Raw genomic sequence first — 27101 nt, 5'->3', positions numbered from 1 at the left:
AGATTTCAAATTAATGGGGTTTTACTGTAGTGAGACTTTACTCTGCTCTATATAAGACACCCACGTGTGTCGTAAAACTTACAAGAATAACTCAAACAGGTGCCCTAGTCTAAAAGGTGTGCGCCACAAATCCCAAAGGTTTTTATAGTCCAAATCAGATATGACCCTTTTTTTACTAAGGTTTTGACTGCGACTTGCTGTCATATCACCATTTCTTCTCCAAATGAAGATCCATTGTTCAGACCTTCCTTCCTCTTCTGATTAAAAACTAATTAATAAAATGAAAATTAAATGTCAACGAGAAATGGTGGTAGCTGTGTCTAGTTTGTTTCCAATGTGAAAAACCGTGTGGTAAATAGGTAATAATTTTAGGGTGCCATGAATATAGATTATCTGGGATTCACAGCTATGTTAAAACAAAGTGCCAACTTTTAAATGCTTGTATTCTGACGATGCAGTTTGACAGTAGCGAGTCAAAGCAACACACGCTTAAGCGAAAGATACTGGATATGTGGTGGTATCTCAGAGTATTAATATAAAGAGAATGGCTATTTTTCGGCAAAATGAAGTCGTGTTTCTTGTATATAACGCACAGTAGAACCTCAATTTTATTATTATTAACTTAACTATAAAACGTCATGTTACTTCTCAGTACGGCTACCAAATTTGCACACAGCATAGTTAACATATTTTCTATTAAATTAACTAAAGATAATTAGCACTAACTTTCTATTTAACACAAAAACAATAAATTTCAGCATATGGTTGCAGTTTTTAAATGAATGTAGTCATTCAAATCAATAATTACCTGCGACGTTTACAAAAAATATTTAATTCAGCCGTCGAAATTCTATCTTACCCTAACACATATTGCGGAGATATAAGCAAGTCAAATGCTTTCTCACTCGCACGTGTGGTTCGTTTTTGTTCATGCCTTGGGTGGTATGGATTGAAGATAAGCGACAGGGATTCTTGGGGTCGCCGTGTGGTGATCGCATGCTCTGACTGATGAGCAGACATGGAAGAAGACGAAAATATCTTTATAGACTATGGGCGCCATGAAGTGAAAAAGATATAGTTATAAGTTACTTTATTTGCTATCGTGTGCCACTAAAATGACAGGTAAGCAATGTCTCACTTAAGTGTAATAAATCAATGGAACGATAATAAGTGTAAAAATATCAAGTTTGATTATTGCCTCCGTGTTTCAAACGTCAATCGGTCGTTTCTTTTTTAACTTATATGGTCAGTATGACTTTCTTCCTGTGCAGGAACACGGCGATGGCTAGCCACAAGGCGACCGCCAAACTGTTCATTGCCAGCAGCTGCATGTGGGAGGGATGTCGGATCTTCCACTCGAAGGGGAACCTTTCCTTCATGAGATCCTGCCCGATGTAGAGGAGCAGTGCGTTACGGCCGGCGTAATAGAAGGGACGGCCACCCCACACCGCATACATGTCAACAGCGAGATATAAAATGGCCTGAAATATAAGACAGTTAAAAAAGTCAATTACCATTTTTACTCTGGTTGCTGAGTGAATCATATGGGACTCTATAGGGTAGATGTTATATATCAGGGGTGGCCACACTTTTATATTCTAGAATCGACTAGTTGCAAAAATTATTTATGGCGATCGGACTTGATGTCACTTGTAATTATATCATGCGAGAACAATAAAAACCCATTTTTTTATAATTCAAATATGTAAGTATGTACCTATGTATTTTGAAAACAGATATTTTATACATATAAAATATAACGACACAAAAAAATCGAATTAACGACAATAATATAATATTATTATGTCTTTCACTTCTAAAAAAATTAAGTAGGTACACATTAATTGTAATTTCGACATAGTTACACAATTTACATGTATATCGAACATTAGAAATTTTGTGGTAGCCAAGTAACAATGCAACCCTTTCTATACATGAATTATCATTTAATTACATCAATAATCATACCACATCAAATTGCATCGCACAGCCATGTGTTTTAAAATGTGAATACCCCGACTTTTTTTACTATTCGAGCAAATTTGTGGTTAGTGTTTTTCTCACTTAACTGGTCGACCCGCTATGCCGGGCCCCCCTCAGGCTAGAGCCCTGTCAGACCCCCTTTGCGGGTGCCATGCCTGCCGGTGTATAATGCAACAACTGATACAAGTAGGCATTGCTTCCTAATTTTTACATAAAGTAATAAGCCCAACATGATTTCCAACCATTGCAGGAGCTCCATCAGACGTTACCGATACTAGTTTATAAATAGGAAATCGAGTATGATTAATATACGACTTAAATGCATTAATAATATAATATCTTCTATTTTGGATCGTTCCATCACTGGTGAAACTGTTAATAATTCTTCTGAATGTCTTTCATGTCTTTAAAAACCAATCGAATTAAAACACATACCCGTGTAATCTACCGACTCGTCAAATTGCAATGATAGGAGTTTAAATTTATTTTATTAATGTTAGCCGGTAGAATTTCTTTCCAAGTTTAAGCCCATTACTTGTGTTCTTCGCATGACTGTATTTCTTGATAATGATATGTAAGAGAAGAGATAAAAACTAGCGGATTTTAAGAGCTGGAACGTCGAGTAGTTTTGACTGGTTTGAACAAGAAATAGTATTTTTTTTTTCCGACCATGTCCGATCCGAATAGGATCATATGGGCCTCCACAGAGTAGAGGTTTGTATTAACAGATTTTTTTTTACGAGAAATGGATGTCAGCCACTTATGTCCGATCCGAATAGGATCATATGGGCCTCCACAGAGTAGAGGTTTGTATTAACAGATTTTTTTTTTACGAGAAATGGATGTCAGCCACTTGCTCAACCTATTAGGTCCATACCCTGACTCACACACATATTGAAAAACAATATGTGTACTTGCCAGACCCAGGATTCGAACCTGGGACCCACGGCATGATAGTCCAACGCTTATGCCGCGCGGCCACCGTGGGCGTAGAAATAGTATAATAATATATTATTATGTCCGCGATCAACGCACTGGCCATCCCTGTTACATATTATGTAGGAATAGTTGTTACAAATTCGCCTAACCCGTGGGTCTTACCAGTGACGAAGGGTTGAGGTAGACTGTTGAGATCTGACATAAATAATAGTAAACACTAAACTTTGTCAGTCATTCGTATTTGTCTTCATTGAACTAAGACTACAAATTACAGATAGAGTTGATTAGTTTTGAAAATTCAATTAAAACTTTCGTAAACCATCTAAATTGTGAAATGAATGAATGTGAAATGAATGTGAAATTGTGTTAAATGCTTACAGTTTTTACAGACGCAAGTGATAAATGTGTGAAAATTTCTACAATCGAATCTGCTATGCGGAATGCGTTTGGCCTTCCGCTCACGAAAATACTCAAAAAGAACAAGACTGAAACTAAAATTCTAGCCGGTATCTAGATAATGTATTTCAATGGCAGCTCGCTCACGGCAAGACTAGAATCTCTCAGTTTCAAAACGTTTGCCACTAAACTGAAGAAACGCAACATGCTAGTCTCCCATAAAACAGCAGTATCAATATCATTAGATTCAATGAAAAATCATATTTTCTTACCAAAATTGGTAGCACTGAACTGAACTGAATAAGCAATAACAAGTCTAGACGTCAAAAGTTAAAGATGGGCGTACCGATATTTTATTTAAAATTTGTGGCAGAAGTTGAAAAATACTTCTGCCTGTATAATTACAGGCTGCCAGAATATTCCCGTAAAGATACTACAAAAAAAGCTAAGAATGAAGTAGGAAAGACAATGGGTTTGACAGTTTGAGGTTATGAGATTATTATTGCAAATGGGTTTCAGTAGCGCCGTGTGCGAAGCATTAATCATTGGCCAGTTTATGAGTTCCATCAGAAACCAGTTTGTCAGATTTTAGTTTCTCTAAGAGCGAAAGGCCTGACAGTCAATTTAATAATAATTTTTAGGATTTTTTTTTTAGATTTACATTCATATATTTGGGTTCCATCTATATAGGAAAGGTTCTCATTAATGTCTTTGGGTATGATGGTTCTTGTGTTAAATTAATACATACCTGAATAATAAATGCAGTGCTGGACGCTGCAAGGCAGTAAGAGAGCGACCAGAGGCTCTTGTTGATGGGGATGGGGCCGCCGTTTTTGGAAAAAGCGCATAGACCCCCGGCAGCCAGCCCTGTCAGCAAACCCCACAGCAACCAGCGGGTTACACGGGCTCTACAACCAAAATATACCTTATTATTATTGACTGTCGATAATTAGCAAAAATAAACTATTTCCAGAAACATTATTTTATTTCAACCGTGCATAAATCAAATCCACACCGAGGGTGCTAAAAAAACGGGCATTATGATGGGAATTAGTTATTTATGGAGTTAGATTCTTTAGAATGTTATCTTCAGTGTCCCAAAGGAGTGTTCGGGATGTCCAGAAAAGAATTTTCGAGATATCGAGAAATTTAAAAAAAGCCTGTAAAAATCCTAAAATCAGCGTAATAACAGAAAAATTCCAAAATAAGATTTTATTTTATCTACACTGCAAATTTTTTTTTCTTGGTGTCAAAATACCTTGTGAATGAAGGAAAAATAACTTTTTTTTTTTCGAAAATTCCATTAAATTTTGTATTTTACTGCGTGGTGTCACAGATTTACGACATTAGGAAATCTTACATTTCAGTATGACAAAATACAAAACCATATGATAACAATTATAAAAAACTAATGTACACACCTTATTCTATAACATATATTCCTATATAACCAATTTCAATCTTCTATACATTTTTTTTATTTATTTACAAATGAGGATTTTCGCGTACATACAAATTCGTCAACTGTCAAAGCAGAAATGCAGAGACTATAATGCAGAAATGTTTTATTTCTTGAAATGTCCAAACAAAATCGGTAAAGCAGGATGTTTATGGTAAAACAGTTTTCTAGGCATCGAAAAAGGATATTATTTGATAATTTACACAGATGGCATTGGCTATATCGAAATAGTTTGAAATGTCGAAAATTTGCGACAATATGCAGCAAAGGGTTAAGTAAGAAGACAAACAAGAAAACACAAGTAATTCAAAATATTACTTATTAAAATAGAATTTCAAAAAACAGACTGTCTATGGCTGCGTCTGACATCGCGTACGCTTTTGAGACACAAAATTGCGCTAATTTTGAGTCGACGTTGGCATAATTGTGTTAAGACGGTACTTGGCAAATAATTTTCAACTATAGGTGCGACGAAATTTTGGACTCGCTAGCAATCGGAGACCGAAAGCGAGCTGTGAACACGTTGATTTGTTTTGTGATGGCGACGGGGGTATTAATTCTTAAATCGTGTAAAGATGACTAAAAAACGTTACCCATTTACTTGAAAAAGAAAACATGTCAATGAATATATTATTATTGTTACTAATAGAACAATAAACAGAACATTAAATGGACGCATGTTGGATTTATATTACAAATTATATTTCGTTCGGCACGCGTCATTTGCACAATCCGCGCATCGCCTAGCCACGATCTTTTTAGACCATGCCCCAACTGAGGTATAGCCTTAAATGCCAAAAAATGTTAAAAATCAGTCTTTGAACGTTTTGTGTTGTGTCCACTTTTTTCATATACATTTAGTTCGTAATTGTATATCTATTTATAGAATTAAAATCACACGATTGCACACTCGCACACACTCAAACTCAAATGTTAATTTATTTCAATTAAAAAAAAATCGTTTTTCAATTAATTTGATAATAAAGACATCCGGAATCTCGAGAAAAGATTCTCGAATTCGGGATTTCCCAAAATGTTAAAAATTTCAATTCTCGAGAATTCCCATCGTGAAATTCCCCAAACCCAACTCTACCCATGTATAATTATTACAGGAATGTATATGAATATACGCTCAATGTAGTACGAATGACAAATCTCGTAGCCTAAACCTCGTATTTGCAACAATACACTCTTGCAAAGTGTAATGATTACCATTGTTGAGGCAAAAGTCACTACGAGTTTTCAGTTGAATACATTGCCAATTGATTCAGAAAAAATCATTAAATCCGACAAAATATTGAACTTAATTAGAGAGCAAAAACATGATTTATGTTGATTTTTAGTACAGTTTTAAAATTTCAAAGACTATTATTTATTATCTCGAAACTACGTTGGATGATATATATATTCCCCACAGCAACGAGCTAATTCCTGAAGTTGTTATAAAATCAACTAAGTATTTACCTGGCATGCGTGTAGGCGAGCAAAATCCTGGCAGCCTGTGCTCCCAGCTGGACGACCAAAGCGCAGGTGAGAGTTCCGAGGAGTCCTTCTGGATCAAAAGCCACCTCCGGCTTGTACAGTTCACGGAACTTTCCTTTTTTGTAAATGTGGGACTCTCCAAACACTTCCCTGAAAGGAAATAATTATATTATGTTGAGCCAATGAACACAGGATTATTAAACACATTGACATACGTTAGTATAATCGCGTTTAAAGCAGGACGTCCAAAGACGTCATTTTTGTATGAGCAGCATACCGTTCACGGAAAAGTTCGCGTCTTAAGACGTCATTGGCAGCGATCCGGTTAACGGGCTTTTACTGTATTAGCATTATATGTTAATTCAATCAAAATATTAATATTCTTACGGCTATCAATTCTATAACACTAAAAATATTATGCCATCAAGGATTTTAATACTAAGATTGTATAAGACTCCCTCTACCTATCAATGTATCCAGCCACGCCTCCGGTGCAATTAAATGCCGATGAATGGTTGTGCAGTCCGCCGGGTCCCAAGTAGCCGCGAGGACAGTCAGGAGTCTCCAACCCCAAGGAAACTCCCGTGTGGACTGCCACAAGTATTATGGTGGCTCCCCATTGTTTCCATGCCGAACGGAAGTCCCTCAAAAGTGCGGTACCTAGTACGGTAAAAAAAAAAAAAAAAATTAAAAGGTTATGAAACATATCGACTGTAAAAAGGAAAAAGGGCGTAATCCACACAAAGCAAATTTTACAGGAGGAGCAAAAAACGTTTTTTCAATGATTTTCGGTCAAAATCAAAATAAAAAATATACACAGACTTAAAGTGCATAATGATTAATAATTTGGTGTATTATTTTCCCAATCTGACATTAATTACGTAAGTTATTAGAGAAAAACCGTAAAAAATGATGGTAACATCCTTTTTCCTTACCAATTTCAAATGTCGTATTCATAAAATACAGTGGACTTACGCAGCAAATAGCCTTTTTTCACACTTATTTTTAATTAAATTCTTGGGAATGTATTTCTTTATAGTGTTTCACTAGGTGTTTATTTAATATTTTTTCATTTCCTATGGTTTAATTATATTAAGTTTAAAATTAGAACAATCATAATTTATTGTTTTCAGAAAAAAAGTATTTTATTAAACCATAAATGACACATAATCATTACATAATAGTAATAATGATAATAGTAAATATAGCAAATATTTTATTATATATAGATAGACATAGTATATTGATTCAAGCTAATCTTAGTTATTTACAATAATTATAACAAATAACCAATATTTGCGGATGTATTTGGTTCTTGACAATCACTTGTCACTGTGATCAGTGGCTATTGACAACAAATTAAAACAAAACGCATTTTACTCGAGATTTATGTTATTACTATAAATAATACGGTGCATAATTATAATTTTTGTCCATTACAATGATTTTAATCGTAAATATAAGCGTACATAGGACCAAGTTCAGTATAAAATTGTGTTTGACATGTCACATAACCTATAAACCGCACGGCGGTGTTTGAAGTAAATATAGCAAATATTTTATTAATTTTATCATCTAATATGAACAAGAGATCATTAACCAATGATTAAGACACAATATAAGTTGTAACATAATGTTTTATAACAATTTACAGAGAATTAACGATGACGCTTCACTTGTGCGGCATAAAAATTTCAAGGCGTAATTTTAAGGTCTTACCATTTTTCTTTGTGTTGTTTATTCCATCCATGTTAACACCACACATTTTAAGAATATTTTAACTTCTTTCTATTGCCATTTTCACTGGATTAGTATACTTTAAATGAATTTTAATGGAGAGAGTGTCGAAAAACGTGTTGGACTGTCAAACGAGCGGGCGAAACTATTAGGTGGCTTAATCTTCATTATGGTTCATACCTGAGCCAGCCGGCGGTCAGCGTTTAGTAAAACTGCCATTATCCTCATACATTTACGGATTAAGTTGCTTACCGCCCTTTTCCTTACCACAAAAGATTGCTTAAACGACTTATAATGTCATTGACGTGGTTTGAGCCCCTTTTCCTGGACGTAAAATTCACACGCCCTTCATTTCTAAAAACTAAAAGCTAAATTTTCATAATAATTCGTCATTTGCAGCTTAAATCCTTTGGGCATACCATGTATTGAGTTGAATACTTTGCTAATAACAAATAAAACCCACTTTGCAAAAACTGAGGCTTACGCCCCTTTTCCTTTCCACAGTCGATATAAATAATAAATTGTTGAATCAATAAAAATGTGGTTGAAGCCTAAATATATGAAAATGAAACTCAAAAAAAGATTACTAATACTAATTAGCTATAATGCAACAGTCTTCACACTGTTAACCACATGCATCTTCCAAAAACTATAAGCATTTAAAGATGATAAATTATAGATTTAGTCAGTCAAATCTTTTAAATTGTGGAGTCTATATTCAAATACTGATAAGTCCACAATTACATTTGTAGTCAATGATGTTTCCTGTAGTGTAAGCCAGCTCGCACATCTAAATTCGTCTCGACTGCAAGATGTCGATTATGTCGATGTGACTTTGTTGGTATTCACAAAACACACGTTATCTAATGGACTTGCACACTGCCGGAATATTACATTTTAGTTTGCCAAGAGTTTAACAAATATCCATGCATATATGATTACACGAGGAGACACCACTTTTTGTGCAATGATGTTTAATTTTTTGATAATTTTTTCGTTTTTAAACGTTTCGAGAGTAATACTGTAATGGACCAAAATCAACGAACCTGGCATATAGTTGTGGGATGCATTCATTGCAAAGCATTCCAAGCCGCCGACGATAAGATAGACGATTCCTAATCTCTGGAGGACACCAGGAATCCTTAGCTCATCGAGGGTGCGTCCTGTTGAGCCAAGTACGATGCCTAGTCCTATTAAAATTGCGGAGCGACGAAGGACCTAGATGCAATAAAAAAAATATGATTTTATCATAAAACATTAACAGCAGACAAAGTATAGTATCCTATAAATATATTTGCACAAAAATGTTTGGTTTAAAACAAATAGCTCATTTAGCTTATTCAAGATCTCTAGTCAATATAAAATTTGAATAAAAATTTGTCAACAAAAAAAAATGTTGAATAATTGTAACCACTGTCAGCGCTTTTGTAATATAGACGATTCAGCTTAATTGCATCACCGTTTAATTGGGACAACCGGTTATTTGTGACAAATCTCAAGGAATGAAAACATAACCACGGAACTAACAGTAATTCACATTGCTTAATTGGGACAGTAAATTTAAGATCAATTATGTGAAAAAAATAAAGCACAAGAAAATTAGCATTGAGCCTGATTTTAAAGGGCGTGTCTCTAAAACATGATTTCAAGACATACCAACTTTTGGCAGTAAATCTCAGGATATTATGTTACACATAATCTCAAGAAAAAACTTGAATGTGACATGACCTCGTTCGTATATGCGAGCACTTCAATTGCATGTTGCGTTGTTTTTAATCAGATATCACATAATGTTTACAGTTGCGTGGGTGTGGCACTGCAACAGTCTACCACAACCATTGCCGCACTGTATTCAATTACCGCTATATACCGCCTTGCGTGTGCGACGTATGTGAAAATTTCGTTTTTGTAAATTTTATTTAAATATTTATTACCCATGCCAAATTTGACACTTTCAAGTAAAATTCCTTTGCTCAAGTCTATGACGGTTCGCTGAAATGGTGTACTAAAATCTACCATATCATGGCATTTTCCGGAATTAATTTGTAAATAAGTAGGTACCTAATTATTTCATGTTAGAATTTATTATTCTCCTGAAATAAATCAATTTTTTTTTGAAAGAAAAATATTCATTGTAATATATTTTATGTGGAATTTGCTTAATTGGGGCAGCTCCGGTTAATTGGATCAAAATTCCCTAGTCCCGATGTGTTCCAATTGAGCGGAATTGACTATATTAATTTTAACCATACACTGCACTCTATAAAGCTCTACTGAACGAAGCCCCATTTTTTAGTAAAATGAGTTACCAGTTAATTCAATCTACCTAATATAGTAACAAATAAGCTAAAATTAACATTTTTTTTATAATATCTTATCAAAATTTACATTAGAAGAGAAGTTGAATACGATTTCATTATTGATTAAAAGCTAGCGCTATAGACCATTCAGATTGATGGTGGACTTCACAACAGTCCTCCGTGAATTTCTCTATTCAGAGATTTCTCTCTTTCCAATTCGCACCGTGAGTGTAAAACCAACGCATCTGCAAAAGACATATTTTGGATATATTGGGGTTTGAAGTCTTCGTTTTGTTAGGAGAAATAGATTTTCTAAAAAAAAACATAATATTTGGTTTATACCTACATTATATTGCATGTTCTTTCAGTTACTTAACTTTTACATGATCAGGTTCACGACTTCTGCAGTTGTTTTGCATTTAATCTCGAAATTGAAAAATTTGCAGATACGTTGGTTTTATACTCACGGTGCGAATTGATCACACTCAGCCTATCTGCATCCTTGTTGATAAACTCCAACCATTTGAGCAGTGGGTCCCAAGGCTCGAACGCCTACATAAACCTTATGAAGAGCTCTAAATCCATCTCACAATAAACAATGTAACCGGCCCACCTGAGTCTTGTACTACGGATGTGTCACTGTTACATAACTTGAACGGAGGTGGAGCAAATGACATCACCATTGTTTAAATAAATTTGGAGATAAACATACTTAATAATTTAATAATGACCTGCAAGAAAGCTTTCCATCTAGTCATGGCCGTCCTCAATCTGGTATGCAGCGAGAGGCACACAGACACGCCCATCAGCCATGCAAACCACGGGAAGACAAGATCAGCGATAGTTAGCCCGTTCCAGGGTGCGTGTGTCAGCCCTTTGTAGCCTCCGCCGCCGTAGTTAACCAGCACCATGAGCGAGATTGTGAAGCCTCGGAACACGTCCGCAGACAGCAGGCGAGTGCTGCCGCGCCGTGTTGGACTGCCATTTGTTCCCGCTGCCCCTAGTAGTTCCGCTTCATTTCTTTATTATAAAACAATAAGATAATAATTATGTTATGATAGACGGCTTTTTTATAAAAGCACCGAATTTGTCACATTACTTTGATAAATCGGCGAAAATTCTTAATAAGACACTTATTTAATTTAAAAATTGCAACAACACAGGGTCATCGATAAATGACATCACATTATTTTAAACCCTCCCCAACATCACAAATCTTTTACAACCCTGTCTAAATTATGTCACATTTTTGAACTTCCTATTTATTAAAAAACACATTCACTGAAAAGGATCGATTTCGATACCCAAGTATAACGTTTTCACAAAATATATTATTCTCAGAATAAAAATGACTTTTATACACCCCCACCACTAACCCTATCATCACATTATATTACACCTCTCCCCTTTCGAGTGTGACATCATATATGGACGACCCCTAAGTTATACATTCATCCTTGTGTTCATGTGGTTTAAGCTACGTATACGTGATTGGCAAATCTGAAAATATAAGATATACACATTATATTATTCAACCACAAATTTACATACCGGACAATGACCTATTTACAATGCGTACAGTAGTGATTGGCACATTCTCCTATGCATGTGGAATGCGTGTAATTTGTTAAAAGAATATTCAAGCTTTCTTGACTTATTTTTTAATAATATACAAACCGCCACTCTGTGGAGGCCCAAATGATCTTCCAGTGGCGAAGGGTGGAGGTAGGCTGTTAAGATCTGACATAAAAAGTGCACAGTAAACTTTTACATATTTGTTTTCATTGAACTAACTAAACATTTAACTACTGGCTACAATGTGTAGATTGTGTTTGTTATTTTTTTAAATTCAATTAAACCCTACTCAAGCGTCGCTTCTTTACGAGCTGTTTGTTGGCGAATTTATGATCTGCCTGTAAAGTCGCCCAGTGTAATCATCGAACAAGCTAACAAGCAGGTTGTAAAAACTCTACCGAGAAAAGTTGAAAGCCGGTCAATTTTACACGCTACACGCCGGCGTGTGGGCCTACTGCGTCTGCGCAGTAGAGCACAGTACCAACCTCCCGGTAAAAAAACGAACTACGTTCTGTCAAAATAGTCGCTGGCTTGTGGCTTCTCAGCGAATGGAAAGTTTTGTGTGTAATCATCAAATCGCAGTAGCTGAATCGTCCGCTTTTAAATTCGCCAACAAACAGCTCGTAAAGAAGCTCAATGTAATTGACGCTTTAATCCAAGACATATTAGATAACAGTCAAACAATATTCGTTTATCTATAAAATATCTAAAATTATGACATTAACCAATACATAATTTTAGATATTTTATAGATAAATGAATATTTTTTTATTGATTATGATTTGGTTTAGACAAGGCTTAATGAATTTAAAAAACTAACCAACACCATCTGTAATATTATGACGTATTCTTAATTCAACAAAAACAAATAAGCATGACAGAAAAAGTGAGTATTATTGATATGGGATCGCCCATTGCATACCTAAACTATTATGGGTTGCCTTAGGCAGGGTTTAATTGAATTTTAAAAATTGACCAGCACCATCTGTAAATTGTATTTGTAGTTCGATGAAAACAAATAAGTATGGATGAAAAAGTTTAGTTTGTACTATTTATGTCAAACTTAACAGCCTACCTCCACCCCTCGCCAGTGTGATCTTCTTAGAACAAAAGATCGAACCTTAATCGGCAGAACAACGTAAGCGACACTTTTTGGTAAATTGCGTTTAATTAAACAATAATTACCCGCCGATCCATCTCACTACTGTCGGAATAATCTACGAAGAATAGTATCTTCCTGTAGATTTTTGAAATGTTAAAAATGTATATAAAATTTATACTGAAAATTTGGATTCTTTGAATGAATCACTAATGTCGTGATTCGGAATGTTTTCAGAAACGTATTTAATAGACAGTAAGTTCAACTTGGGTTTTCATCTACCAAAAAAGATAATAGTGTTCTTTTTGCGAGAAAGTAACAAATATGTCTGGTGACGAGAGACTTCGGCTAATTGAAACGGATACTTACAAATGTCCCCTTACCGTAAAGGATAAATGCATGATGTTCTTTAATGATCTGGCCAAAAGTAAAAATCACAATGACGTTTTGTGCGCAAGTTTTGACCTCGAGAAGGTGCTAAACACTCCCTAGTCGAAATACGCATACTATAATGAAAGTATCTACGAAAGTGGAACAAATAATGGATACTGCTTTTTATGGGCTGAAACTGATGGTAAACGTGGCAGTAATGAGATCTCCGTAATCATCAATCTTTGGACAGGACTGACAAAGCGGGAAAAAATCAAGGAATTATTATACTGTGATTGGTCAGAATAAGAACCGGGCAACACTGGGTATGCTATCTTATTTTATGAAAAATTCAACTTTCATTGAATTGATAGAAATACATTTTCTATTACCAGTGGGTCTATTCTGTATTTATCGACCGCTAAAGTGATCAACTGATAAATATTATCAAACTTAGGGTAGGTTTGTATTATAGAATTAGCACTTATTGTAACAATTACAATACGTTGCAATAAGTACTAACACTTTTATATAAGCCTACCCTAAGTTTGATAATATCTATCACTTTAGCGGTCGATAAGTACCTATAGAATAGACCCACTGCAGCCCTATGTTCTAACTAGTGATATCAAGTCACCCAACGACATGATGTAATTGTGACGTCAGCCAATACACGCTCGAGGCAAGCCACCCAACACACACTGCTCACCATAGATATTATTACGCTGAAACACCTATTTGTGTATGGGGACAATGAATAACGCCAGCATTTGACTAGCGTTATTTTCTCGAATGCTATTATCACTACGGTAGTACGTCACAATGATGTCATATGACGTCATGTCGACCGGGCGACTACAATCTGAAAGTAAAACTGAATAGTTGATTACAATTTTATTTTATCATAATTAGTAGGTCCCCATATTTAATTATGTACGAGTAGATACGTGCCGATTTCATTTTGAAAAATAACAATACCTGATAATATTAATAATATAAGAGAAACCTTAAAAATACCAATCATTTATTTTTATTTTACCTATATGTGATTAAGTATCTACAAGCAAAAATATTAATTTAAAAAGTCAAAGTATTTTTAATTTATTTAACGCCCCCTTTCGTAAAATAAATGGGTGCTTATGTTATTTATTTTAATACTTAATTAGTAATGCCCTGTCATGATAATTAGCATGAAATTTATAAATAAAAACGACTTACGCCAAATAGCGTAAGCGACATGCCTGGAAAAAATATCGCGTCATAGACATAAGCAAAACAGCGTTACCGCCACTATCTCGAAAACTAAAAGCACTAATGCAATTGTTTTATAATTTCCGTATAGGCAGTAACCAATTATTATTAACCACATTAACAGAATTCATTTTTGGAACTAATTACGGAAATAATTTAAGAAAAACCTTCTCCTCTAAAATTTATGAATTGTCGCTTACGTTGTTCTGCCGATTAAGGGTCGACATGTCGCCAATGATAAGACTACTCCCAAAGAATTTAGACTCTAGATATGAGAAGATCTTTAAGTACTCAAGGCTTATTTTGTATGTATGTAGTTAGTTAATTAGAAGTGACTGAAACTAAAGCGGGAATGCCATAGTAGAAGTGTGAAGTTGTCTTCAAATCAACCTGCAATGTGAAGTCATATGTGGCTAACTTAATCAGTAGATCAGAGGTAATTTTTTGTTTGTTTCATTCATTTGGTTTAGGATCCATGGGCCGTATGTATGTGATTCTGAAATTATTTATAATCTATTTAACCGATTTTCCACCATATAGCGTATAGCACTGTTTGTGATGTAAGCAATCTGACTTCACACGTCGTTCAAAATGGCTGCTTTATATGTCAATTTCAAATGTCATTTTGATAATGCATTCATTACAACAAACATTTGCTTGAGGCCCTCATTCATTTTGTAGACTCTGTAAAACATTTGCGAACTTTAAAAACAGTTCCTAATCGTGCTGTTTATTCATTTCATTCATTCATTTATTCTTATTCCGTTTTGACATCTCATAATAGAAGTGATTGAAGTGAAGTTAGTCATAATATAACTGTATGTATTGCCACCAAATGGAAATGTTAACTGGGAATACTTTATCCTTTCGTACAGTAGAATTATAAAATAAATGTGATAAAATAACTGAAAAATTATTTAAAGTTCATAATAATTATTCATTTATAATCATTAAATTTATATGGTACCATTCGCATACTTTCAGACACATTTACAATTTCAAAATTTTAAATTAATGATCGGGGAATGAAATATTATAAGTTTGCCGTTATATGGACGCCATGACACATTATGCCGTCGCTAACCAACGGATTACATTTGCACTCATGCATACAAATGAGCAGTATTTAGCCTATAAAGAATTTGGGAATCTCATGCATACGACCCCATCTATATAAAACAGTGCTATAAAGGGTGCTGGGTAGTCTAGGGGGGCGGTAGTGCCCTTTGAAGCAATTGAAAGGGGGTGACATTGAATATTAATAATGGGGGGTGGAAGAAAATAAATCAGAAGAAAATTTAAAAATCGGTTTGTACATGTTTCATGACGCGTTGTGTAACATACGGTTAATTAAATTTGCAGTGATCAGGTAAGTACTATATTTTCCAATACACCGTTTACATGTGCACGGATTTACTGCGGACAGTATGTATTATCGCGGCCATAACACAAAAATGCATGTGTAAACACACATTATCATGCAGATTGCAGGATTGCATGCATGTATCAAAAAGTTTAGAAGCTTGAGTTTTCATGTGATAATTGGACAGTGCAATATCTGCGCCTGCGCTGTAAAACGGTAGTAGCGAACCTGCTGGTAAACAAAAACAACTACACCGTGCTCATTTTGAACCTGTCAAATAGCACCATAAAATGTCAACATCGCGTGTCGCTTACTCTTGAAAAATGAGATTGGCGAGACAGTCAGCACTTTTACATGTAAACAGTTATTATCGTGATAGTTTAAAATAAACACTATTTGTGCAAGTAAATGCATGCACGTGTACAGGCGCTATTATACAGGCATGTGCTGATGACAGCCGACAGGAATGTGCTGCTGATAAAAATATAATTGCGCACCGCATTCATCCTTCGCATTAGGACGATTTTTTATGTTATTCGTAATATCTATATTAATTATGTTTCGTTATCTTAATTTTCTACGTTTAATGCAAAATGTTAATATGGTTGAATTAAAAAAGCATCAGGACATCTTATTTACTCTTTATTAAGTTCCATAAGTAGAAATATAGATATAGAAAAGAAAATTTGTCACTGTATTTTTCTTTTTGTTTGCTTAAAGAAGGTAGATTTCCAGGAGGGCGTTGAGTACTTGTGAAGGGGGCAGTGGGCGAAATAAGTTTGGGAATCTCTGCATAGAAGGTTTTTCTTAACATCTTCGGCTACTCCCATTGAAATTGAATTATTGGCATTTGATTCTGTATATTTTTTTCACATGAAATTGCACAAGACGTGATAGCCTGTTATATGAAACAAAAAAACTGGTAAAATTCCTAATGCATTTTATCAACCTAATAGAAAATTAGGTGAAAGACTAGATGGACATTTAATTGTTTTTTCCATTACCATTATCAATCTAAATACAAACCCAATCAAATATTAGTATGTACAGTTAATAAATAATAATAGATATTGACTACTTAATATAAACAAATAAAATATGTTGATTCGATTTGATATTCTATCAAAATGACATCATCGGTCAGCAGCCATTGGCTAGCCGTGGTGACCAAAAATAGAAAACTGAAGCAGAATAATCTTTCAAGAAAAGACAGGACATAAGTTTTTAATATATTAAGTTGGTTTCACTGTTACTGTCATATAACCATATCATGTCTATCTCAAAAGTCATTACAGCTGAGTATAAAATATTGCCGGTGTTGTCATTAGTATAAGAAAAAAAATCGGAATAAATTGCTTGAATAATATTTATATCAGCCATTTAAAGGCGGACGTGCTCAGCGTGGGTCAAAATGGAGCTTTTTTTCTATTTTCAAAGCATGATCCTGGACATACCTTAAACGTTGTATATAATCTATTTATATATTTTTGAAGCCTTATTATCCGTTATATTTATTTTAAACATTTGATGACTGCATAAAGTATTTTTATTACATAAAATAGTATTCTTTTAAACCTCTCGCTCTAATGTTTTAGAATATAGTCATATTTCAGTACATAAATGTGTAGTGGTGTTAAGATTTTTTACATTTATTAATTTTTAAACGCATTTATAAAACCATCAGTAAAATATATATCGACATTATTATAGTGAAATATTTACGATAAAAAATTATATTGATAATCTCTGTGATCCCAAATTTGACAAGAATTAGGCATTTTATTATTCAAAAAATGGGCAAGATTAACACATTTGAAGATAATTCTAAAGATACTCATTATAAGCTATGTCTTTGACCATTCGAGTGTGATAAACATCCTACGAATAATGATTGCTTTATAATAATTATTGACCTAAGAATAAGGTAGTGTTTTTTTGAAATACGCCATTTCTTTTGGCATTCCCCAGTGGTTAAGCTACAACATACGGCCGTAGCCATAAATTGACAAACTATAATTGAAGTAGGGAGTAAAATGATGATAACGCGCGTGTTTGAACATATACCGTTTAAAAAAAAAAATTCAGTTAGGTATTCAAGATGATGATATAATTAGTAATAGTAAAACGATTATTAGATTCTTGTAAAAATAAACATTTAAATATGTACTTAATATTGATTTTATTTCAGTAATTTTGACAATATTATTATTCACACAGTTATTATGTGTTAGTGCTTCATATAAGTATTTTTATGTTTGAAAGATGTGTTACTTATTATAGCTCTACAAATAATCCAACAGTCCAATCAGAAATAACATGCAATATAAAATAACTGTAATTTCTGGAATGCAGGAAATATTAATTTATAACATGACAACACTGTATCTATCAATTACAGTTGCTTTTTTTGGACACATTTGAATAGACAAGGGCAAATTATAAAATATAAGTGGAAAGCAGTAGGGTAAATTCAATAGTAATTAACTCATCGTTTATGATTGATGATTGCTCACAACGATTGGGGTGAATCTGCAAGTCGCTGAGACAATTTTGCACCATTAAGGTACCTTCAAAATCATTTTCCCAAAGACAGTTGAGATCAGACTCATAAATGATATTCCAAAGCAAATATATATATTTTTAAATTTGTACTGCATTGATCGAGATGCCATAAAATATAGGTGTATGGTCACTGTGTTATAAATATAAACATTAGATGTTTTCTATGCAGATTATATTATCTACTGTGGTCGATAGGCAGTCATGTGATAAGTAAATAAAGTACTTACTTTATTGATTCATAAGCACACCAATATAACCTCATAATATTATATTTAGAATACTAATAGTAATCATTAGATTATTATAATATTATTATTCATTGAAGCTAGTAATTTATTAACAAAACATTAATAGATCAATATTATAGTATCATACCAAAGCGGTTTTTTAATCCGAATTGAAATTCTAAAATTGATTTTTAATGAATTTATTTGTTAAATTCGAAACATCAATACAGTACACTCTCAGTAATCCGCTGCTAGATTATCTGACAACTACTATAATCTACTGTTATTTTTACTTGTTGAAAGCACAAAATCAAGCTCTATAATTCGCCGGTATTTGATTGTCAAATTCAGTAGTCCGCCGCCTACAAGTACACAAAGCAGATGAGACGGGTTTATTTTGGAAACTTCTCCTTCGTAAAATGTACGTTCATCATGACGAAAGTAATGTACCAGGGAGGAAAGTGCCCAAGGACCGCATCACAATTATGCCGGCTCCAATGCAACCGGTCACGCAAAATGAAGCTTTTGGTCATAGGGAAAGACAGGAATCCTAAGCCATTCAAGATTATCTGCCTCACTGAACAACTGGTTGTGTCAGTGATTTACTGTTTAATTATTAGTTAATAAACTTAGTTTATAAATATGTATAATTAAGTAAATACTTGATTTTGATCATAAATAAAACCGTAATTTGCTAGTACAAATTTCTCAAAAAAAAACTGTTTTTACGAAATACCTGTTTCAATTTTTACCATATTATTATTTTGGCTATATGCGTTATAGTCCGCCGCTTTCACTAATTGGACACATGTCTGGTATTTGGGGTGGCGCATTACGGCGTGTACATTGTGGCGCATTGAGAGAGTACTGTACATGGCATTAACATTTGAAAATGATTTCAGGCATATGTCCACCACGGCTGTTCTTCACGAAGCGCATTCTGGATGTCCAATTTTGGCCACTTTTTCGAGCACTGCTGATCGTATATCACGAACAGCACAAACAATATTGGCTTCTAAGGTGTCAATGGTTGCTGTTTTATCAGCATAAACCAGTGACTTCGACATTGAACGAAGACTACAAACTGCATTAAGTTTTAAATTATTATTTTTATTACGTTAGACAGAGCCTAAACCAAACCATAATAGTTTTGGTATGCTATGGGTGAACCGACAAAAATAGTGCAAACTTTTTCAGTCATACGTGTTTTCGTGGAATTAAAAATACACATTAGAGACGGTGTTGGTTAGTTTTTAAAATTAATTAAGCCCTGCCTAAACCAAATCATAATAGATAAAAAATATTCTTCCATCTATAAAATAACCAAAATTATGTATGGTTTAATGGCATAATTTTACATACCTTATAGATAGACAAATACTTTTTGACTATTATCTACAATGACTTGGATTACCCAGGGTTTAATTGAATTTTAAAAACTAACCCAATACTATCTGTAATTATTTGTAGTTGTGCACTATTTATGTCAGATCTTAACAGCCTACCTCCACCCTTCACCACTGGGACCCGTTCATTATAAATAGTATTCGGAAAAGACGAATATATCAAACTATATTTTTGCAACCACATTGTGTGGATCTTTAGCGCTTGTTATGTTTTATTTTAATTAATATAACATCTTCCCACCAAAAACTGACGGTTAACACCACAAGATTAATATTATTAATTAATACAATCACATAAATTGGTAATGTCAAATTCATTATGGGGTTGTCTTTTATTAATACATAAGCCAATTATTGAGTCTGATATTTTGAAATAAGTTCAATGCGTTATATAATATAACATAGATTGTCAAATTTACAAATAATCAAGTACTCAGGTCAAAACGTAAACAAAAGAAAAGTGTTAAGTAATTAATGATTATTGAGGTATCAAGGTAACCTTTGATACCGGGTACATATAGTACCATGATAAAGTAATTTTAGGAATTACTCTAGTGGTTAGGTTTTTCTGGTGAACTGTACAATTGTCCATTAGGGCAGAGGTCGGCAACATGCAGCCCGTATTAAATAATAAATTTGATATGAATTAAAAATACTGTATCATTAATTACCGGATAAAAGATGGATTACGTCCTTACACATTGGCGTTTTTTAGAAGCGCCGCAAACACCAGGTTTCCTATTTATATACATTCAGATGTGACGCAGACATACTTTATGAAGAAATGGCACCACCGTTTAGGAGGGCTCCCGCGTAAGGAGACTTAGGTTGTCCGATGGTCATGGAATTATCCAGAATACGTGGCCGACGTAGATATACGGACGTCAGAGTTTTGATAATCATTTTTTGTGTACTAACTCTAAACTAAACATACTATTTTATCTTCACATTTGTCAGATAAATATTGATTGTAGGGTAATTTATTTCTATTTTGAATGCAAGTAAATAATGATTTTCAAATTTTCTACAAAGTTTTCGATCAAACTATTGAAAAATTTTGGCATAGATAATATATGTGTTTCATGTTGAGGACTTGCTCTGACTGCATGATTACGACATCATATTATTCGCAAAGAAAATTTAGCAGGTTGTAATTCAATTAATAATTTCACAAGCATTTAATTTCTAAATTAATCAATTAACGTTTTGATAACTAAAATAAAAATCTAAATAATAAATAGCTTCTATTCATTGAAATAAGGTTTATATTTTGTTTTATTAGCTCACTTGCACATTGAAAATCATTTTGACTTAGTTTTGGATAGTCATAAACTAGTATAAGCCATAAACATAGTCATAAACATAAACTGGTCGCTATGTTGCAACTTCTTTCGTGCCCACACGCGAGACTATACCAGGACAGTAACGTCACGCAGTTAGCCGAAATGAATGAAAAAGTAGCTCCAGCACATTTTTTGACCGATACTTTGACACTTTTTTTCAATAGCAATACTGATTTTGGATTTTTTTTCAGAAATAAATCCCTCGTGGACAAGCATTATTTGATGCCGATACATGTTTTAATGATTTTTCTTTCGATATGACATACCTACCTGCACCCCATGTCGGTGAAATTTGTTGCTTGCGACACCAGCTGTTTTTTTCAAACTAAAATGTCACATTCGGGCTTTGTGTGGAGGTACATTAAATTACATGACGTGTTTTGTGAATGCCAACAAAACCACATCGACTTATTCGAGACGAGTTTAATTGTACGACCCGGCTTAGCGTCTCGTCAACCTACATTTTTTACTTTTCAATGTTTTATGCAAAATGAAATTAATTGAAACTGCAGTGCAAAGGTCAATTACTTACTCACAGACTTGTTTTCTGACGATGTGCTTTTGAAGCTAAACTATTATGCATGAAAAAAAATTTGTCACTTTTTAGGTTGGAAATCTAGGTAGGTATATCTACAGATAGCAAACACAAAAAAGCACTTTCGTTGGTATTGTTAAAGATAAGTAGGCCAACTGAGTTATCATCAAGAATTAATTAATTTTCATAAACCTTTGATTTTCAACCCTTTTAACGCAGACATCAATGAGGTATCAAATCAACAATCGATGGAAATTTTGGATTCACAAGATAATGAAACATTTACCAACTATTGGATTAACCAGTTTTGCGAAGAAGATGACAGTAACATTAGGAACCAGTACTTCGTGTTGGATTTTGGTTTGTTTTCAAATTTACAAACTAAAATTGAATGGTGGCAGTCATTGTTACATAATATATTTCTGTCATCGATTGATCAAATCGAATTGTGTTTATTACCGGTTATAAAATACAATTTTTAATTGTTTCTTATCGGCAATCTGGGACAGTACTATGTAGCTATTCTTTAGCTTATCATCTGCTACATTAATTTGTCTAACATTGTATTGAAAAATGTTTATTTAAATTTTTATATTTGGTAAATATGCCGCCGATGCCAGCATGAGATTTTTAAACTTTTTTTTAGACCAAACCAAACCTAACCTACCCCGACATAATATAATCTTAGTTTGTAATAATGATGCATCAAAATGTATGAAAATTTCAAATTTGGAAAAACAATTATTGAATTATTGGATCAAAAAGCATCTGAGCCGACAGAAAAAGGTGTTGACCTGTTAATTAATATTTAATTACCACATTTAAATATCTTGTTAATTATATCTAATGGCCTGGTAATGCAAACGTGCCAGTTGCATCATTAGCACTAAATGAGTTAAATATAATTCAGTGATACGGAGTACTGTAAGTCATATTAGAACATCTCAGTTAAGGCTAACTTAACGTTAACAACTCTGCATTTGTCCATAACTATAATATTTGACTAATTTTACTCTAAGTACCTCTTATAGTAATACAATATGTGCTACATATGGAGAGCATTTATAATAGTCAAATTATTTTCCCATACCTTCTAAACAGTTGAATAAAAAACTCCGTTTGAATCAGTCGTTTCCAAACTCCTTTCACAAGATACCATAAAGTCGCAATCGCCAAGGCAATCACGACGGCTATCAATAGGGGTAAAAGCGGCTCGTCTGGTTGGTCTACTACAGTTATGCCTGAGCAACCCTTCGAAGTAATATTCATATTATATCTCCCGTATTCCTTGAATGCGAAAGTCCCATTGCAAATGGATCTCTCGTCGCCATCTTTAATGTCATATCTCAGTGGCCAAATAGTTTTCACTATAAAGGAGTCTTTTCCATCCGTAATATCGGATGCTTTGATATTATCACAGCCGTCACATTCCGTATATTGTTTCCACAACGATACATTTCTATCGGAGACAACTGTAAAACAGGATTCGTCGTATTGCAGCGTTTTTGTGTTACACTTCCGCGAATAAAACATTACGTTGCGGAAATTCTTCATTTTGATGGCTGTTTGATTTGAATTCACGATACCGGTAGCGGTAAATAATGTGATTCTATATTAGAACACTATTTCAACGTATTCACATGACACGGAATTGTTAAATGTCTATCACAATGGATTAAAAACGGTATGTCACACTCATGTTGACATCACAAAAGTGCAATAAAATAAGCAAAGTACTATTAATGTAGTGCTGCCACATGACAAAAATATTTTTCCGCATAATTTATTATCCTAAATATTAAAACCTCTTTGTAATTTACTAATAAATCAAAATGTCATTGTACTAGGTATTTCGAGGGAGAATGAATAATTATTGCAATAGGTAAAGGCTCTTGAATTTGACACCTTATTAAACAAATATAAAAAAATATGTAATATGAATAGTCCATTGGCTCAATAGGTAATAATAGTTAACATTCAGTGCTGATTTTAATAACAAATATTAACAAAATAATTATTTGAATATTAGGATTGAAAGCATATTAATATTATTATTAAATTTATTCATATATAGGTACTTAATAATTATTATTATGATAGAATTGCTAGATTATTATCTGAGGCTGAGCTCCGGGGTTGATTTGTATTAGAATCACCAGCTGCTATCTATAATAATATCATATTGACTATATATTTTTATAAAGTTTTATATTATATTATATAATTTCATAACTATAATAAGATAATAAATTTTAATTGATATCTATTTGATGCAATATTATTTTGTGTATATTTTTGAGTGGAGATTGAAAGTGGCACATTTCACAGGCTCAATAGATACGTACGTACATAACTTAATAATTATAAATTACGTTACTAATGCAAACGATACAATAATAATAGAATCTTTAGAAAAAATAAAAGTGTTTATGAAGGCCTTAAAAAAGCTATGAAAATTTTATAAACCGGAGCACTAAATAATTTTCCGAAAATAAAGTGAGTTCGATTGTTTTTGCTAGATACCCCAAACGAATAAATTAATGCAATAACATATCCGACATGCATAATATTATCTACTGAATATTGAGTAGGTAAAATTTTTATTTCTATGAAATTTAATGTCCATCTTCTTATTGTGCCATCCCCTAGCGGAGGTCAGCCACCATCAAGGAGATCTAGGATTTGTCATCTGCTACCCGGAGCAGTTCAGTGGAGCTGCACTCGTACAAATCAAGGAGGTTCTTAAGCCACGAAATGTGGCGCCGTCATATTATGCTATGCTTACCATTGATCTTTCCTTGAATGACAAGTTGGGGAATGCTGTACTTGTGTCCTCTCATAATGTGGCCGATGTACCTACTATAGTTTCCTGGTTTTGATACTACGTAGAACTTCTCGGTCCTTCCCCATTCGATTGAAAACTTCAACATTTGTCACCCGGTCAGTTCAAGGAATTTTGAGTATCGTATCACACTTCACCGTGAAATGTTGTAAATTATGACATTTATGGTCGTATATTAAAGACCGTCCAACCTCTTTGGGTCGTATAGTACAGAGATAAAATTAATGTCTAAACAAAACACGGTTTTGTCGGTTTTCAGGAAGCCAGGGGCAAATTTTTTTTAAAAATAGCCGATATAGGTACTGGATTATTTGTTAGGTTAGGTTAAGTTAGGTTTTCATTCTTGAATTCATGAATTTTGCCAAAAACGGCTATGAAAATAAGGATGACCGTATAGTAAAGAGTCATCTCTTTCCGATAAGAAAGCTCACGGCGAACTGTTATACCTACGTACAATATTTACATGTATCTACCTAACCCTAAACAATATCTACGAATGACTAAAATGATTACATTTGGAAAAAGTTTAATATGAAATCATTTTGAATTTTTAAAAATCTAGCTTCAATATTGTGAGCATAATCATATTCGATATAAATAAGAAGGCTTTCAAAAGTTAAAAACATTTAAATTTTTTGGAAATATTTTTTTTTAAATTAACATAAAACTATGCCAATAATTTCAATAAACAAATATTTTTCATACTGCCTTTTAGATTTTCTCACTTAGCTTATAATCTCATTTCTTATTTAAAATTTTTGTATTTTTTTTTTGATAATAACATAATTATTATTAATATTTTCATTTTAAACGTACTTTCTCGAAAAATGATCGTCAACACATTTTTTGCAACTGCAGTAGGTACTTACTGTTGAAAATAATTTTTCACGATAATTTTTTTAGTATTTGACGTAAATCATTTTTAAATAGGTACCTAATAGTTTGTAAGTTTTGACTAAAGAATTAGTTAAGTGATATACGCTCGCAGGTGCGGAGTGTTATAGAACAAAGCAAAATAAATTCAGTAGAAATGGTCTGACATCCTGGAATATTTTATGAACGAATCAAAAGGAATTTTATTTCGTTATCCCCCCTTTGCTGGCGCCACCATTTCGTTTTGCATATCTTTTGAACGAGAGATATTTTTTTATGATTTAATTATGCAAATTGATTCACAGAGCCGACGATATTATTTCCTCTCGTTGTACTTTGCAGTCTTGGAACGCGTGCCGTTTTGTACTTACTGGTGGATTACGGAGCCATTTTCAGAGCTGCATTGGAAAATGATTTATTATACTATCATTGAGCTAGACCAGTGTTTTACAATTAAATTTAGCCATGAGACTTTTAAACTATTAGTAGGGTAGCACCAACGGTGGCTTTAAGGACTTTTTAAGGACTACGGGCTAGATGCTCTAACTGCTTTTCAGCCTCCCACTATAAAAATAAAACATAACCCTAAAAATTTAACTCCAACGTCCAACGTACGTAGTCTAACCCTATCCAATTATTATTGCATATGACTGTGATGACACATACATACATCATGATATAAATAAGTGATTTTATTTTATTGTATAGAAGTAAGTATCTATTTGATTGAGTATTAAATTTATGTTATAGATGTCTTTGATATTATTGCAGGGATTTTGTTATGAGTGTTGTTAACTTTTATATTCAATTTATGAGAAATACGTAAAATTTTGCTATAATTTAATTTGTTTATTTAAAAAAAGACACATTGAGCACATAACAAATTATTAATTCAAGACGTTCACAACATAAAATTTAGAATAAAAAGTAGGCAAAATCAACTTAGAGAAAAAAATAAAACAAAAAAAATATTTTTAGAAAAGCAATAAAAAAACAACACTAATTAAAAAAAACAAATTAACCAATAAAATAGAATTTTAAAAACAAAAAACATAGTGCATCGCTAAAAATGTCTACATCTCTAGGGAGTACATTGACCAGCTGCACAGCCTTCGCTATTGGTGCCTGGTGAGCCTGACATTACGTTATGTGCGTCTAAGAAAATCGCCGCTGCGTAGCACATAAAAATTTGCCACATGTGAAAAGTTTTCTTAGTTTCAGCCGTTCTACGTCAAATTGAAAATCCTTTTTCTACTGAAACTGGCTGCTTCTAGATTTTTTTAGGCTTTGTCCCCTTTCTCTGGAACAGGAGATTCAACTGCTTTTGTCCTATGTTATATTCATTATTCTGTTTTCTTTT

General features: G+C 33.4%; 1 protein-coding gene across 1 annotated transcript; it reads right to left on the bottom strand.

Annotated features, from left to right (window-relative positions):
- LOC147077765 (heparan-alpha-glucosaminide N-acetyltransferase-like) lies at positions 1-23744 on the bottom strand. The gene is made up of 7 exons (XM_085960748.1): positions 23117-23744; positions 11028-11316; positions 9043-9214; positions 6724-6919; positions 6242-6409; positions 4067-4226; positions 1-1481 (listed from the first exon to the last, which is right to left on the bottom strand). Exons 1-7 carry the CDS (start codon positions 23578-23580, stop codon positions 1239-1241), a joined length of 1692 nt encoding a protein of 563 aa, XP_085816874.1. The 5' UTR covers positions 23581-23744; the 3' UTR covers positions 1-1238.
- Positions 23745-27101: the final 3357 nt, after the last annotated feature.

The sequence above is a fragment of the Rhyacophila brunnea genome, unplaced genomic scaffold, assembly GCF_057557595.1.
Source record: "Rhyacophila brunnea isolate RB1 unplaced genomic scaffold, BYU_Rbru_1.0 scaffold_12, whole genome shotgun sequence".
Classification (NCBI taxonomy): Eukaryota; Metazoa; Arthropoda; class Insecta; order Trichoptera; family Rhyacophilidae; genus Rhyacophila; species Rhyacophila brunnea.
This window is presented reverse-complemented; position numbering and strand designations above follow the sequence as displayed.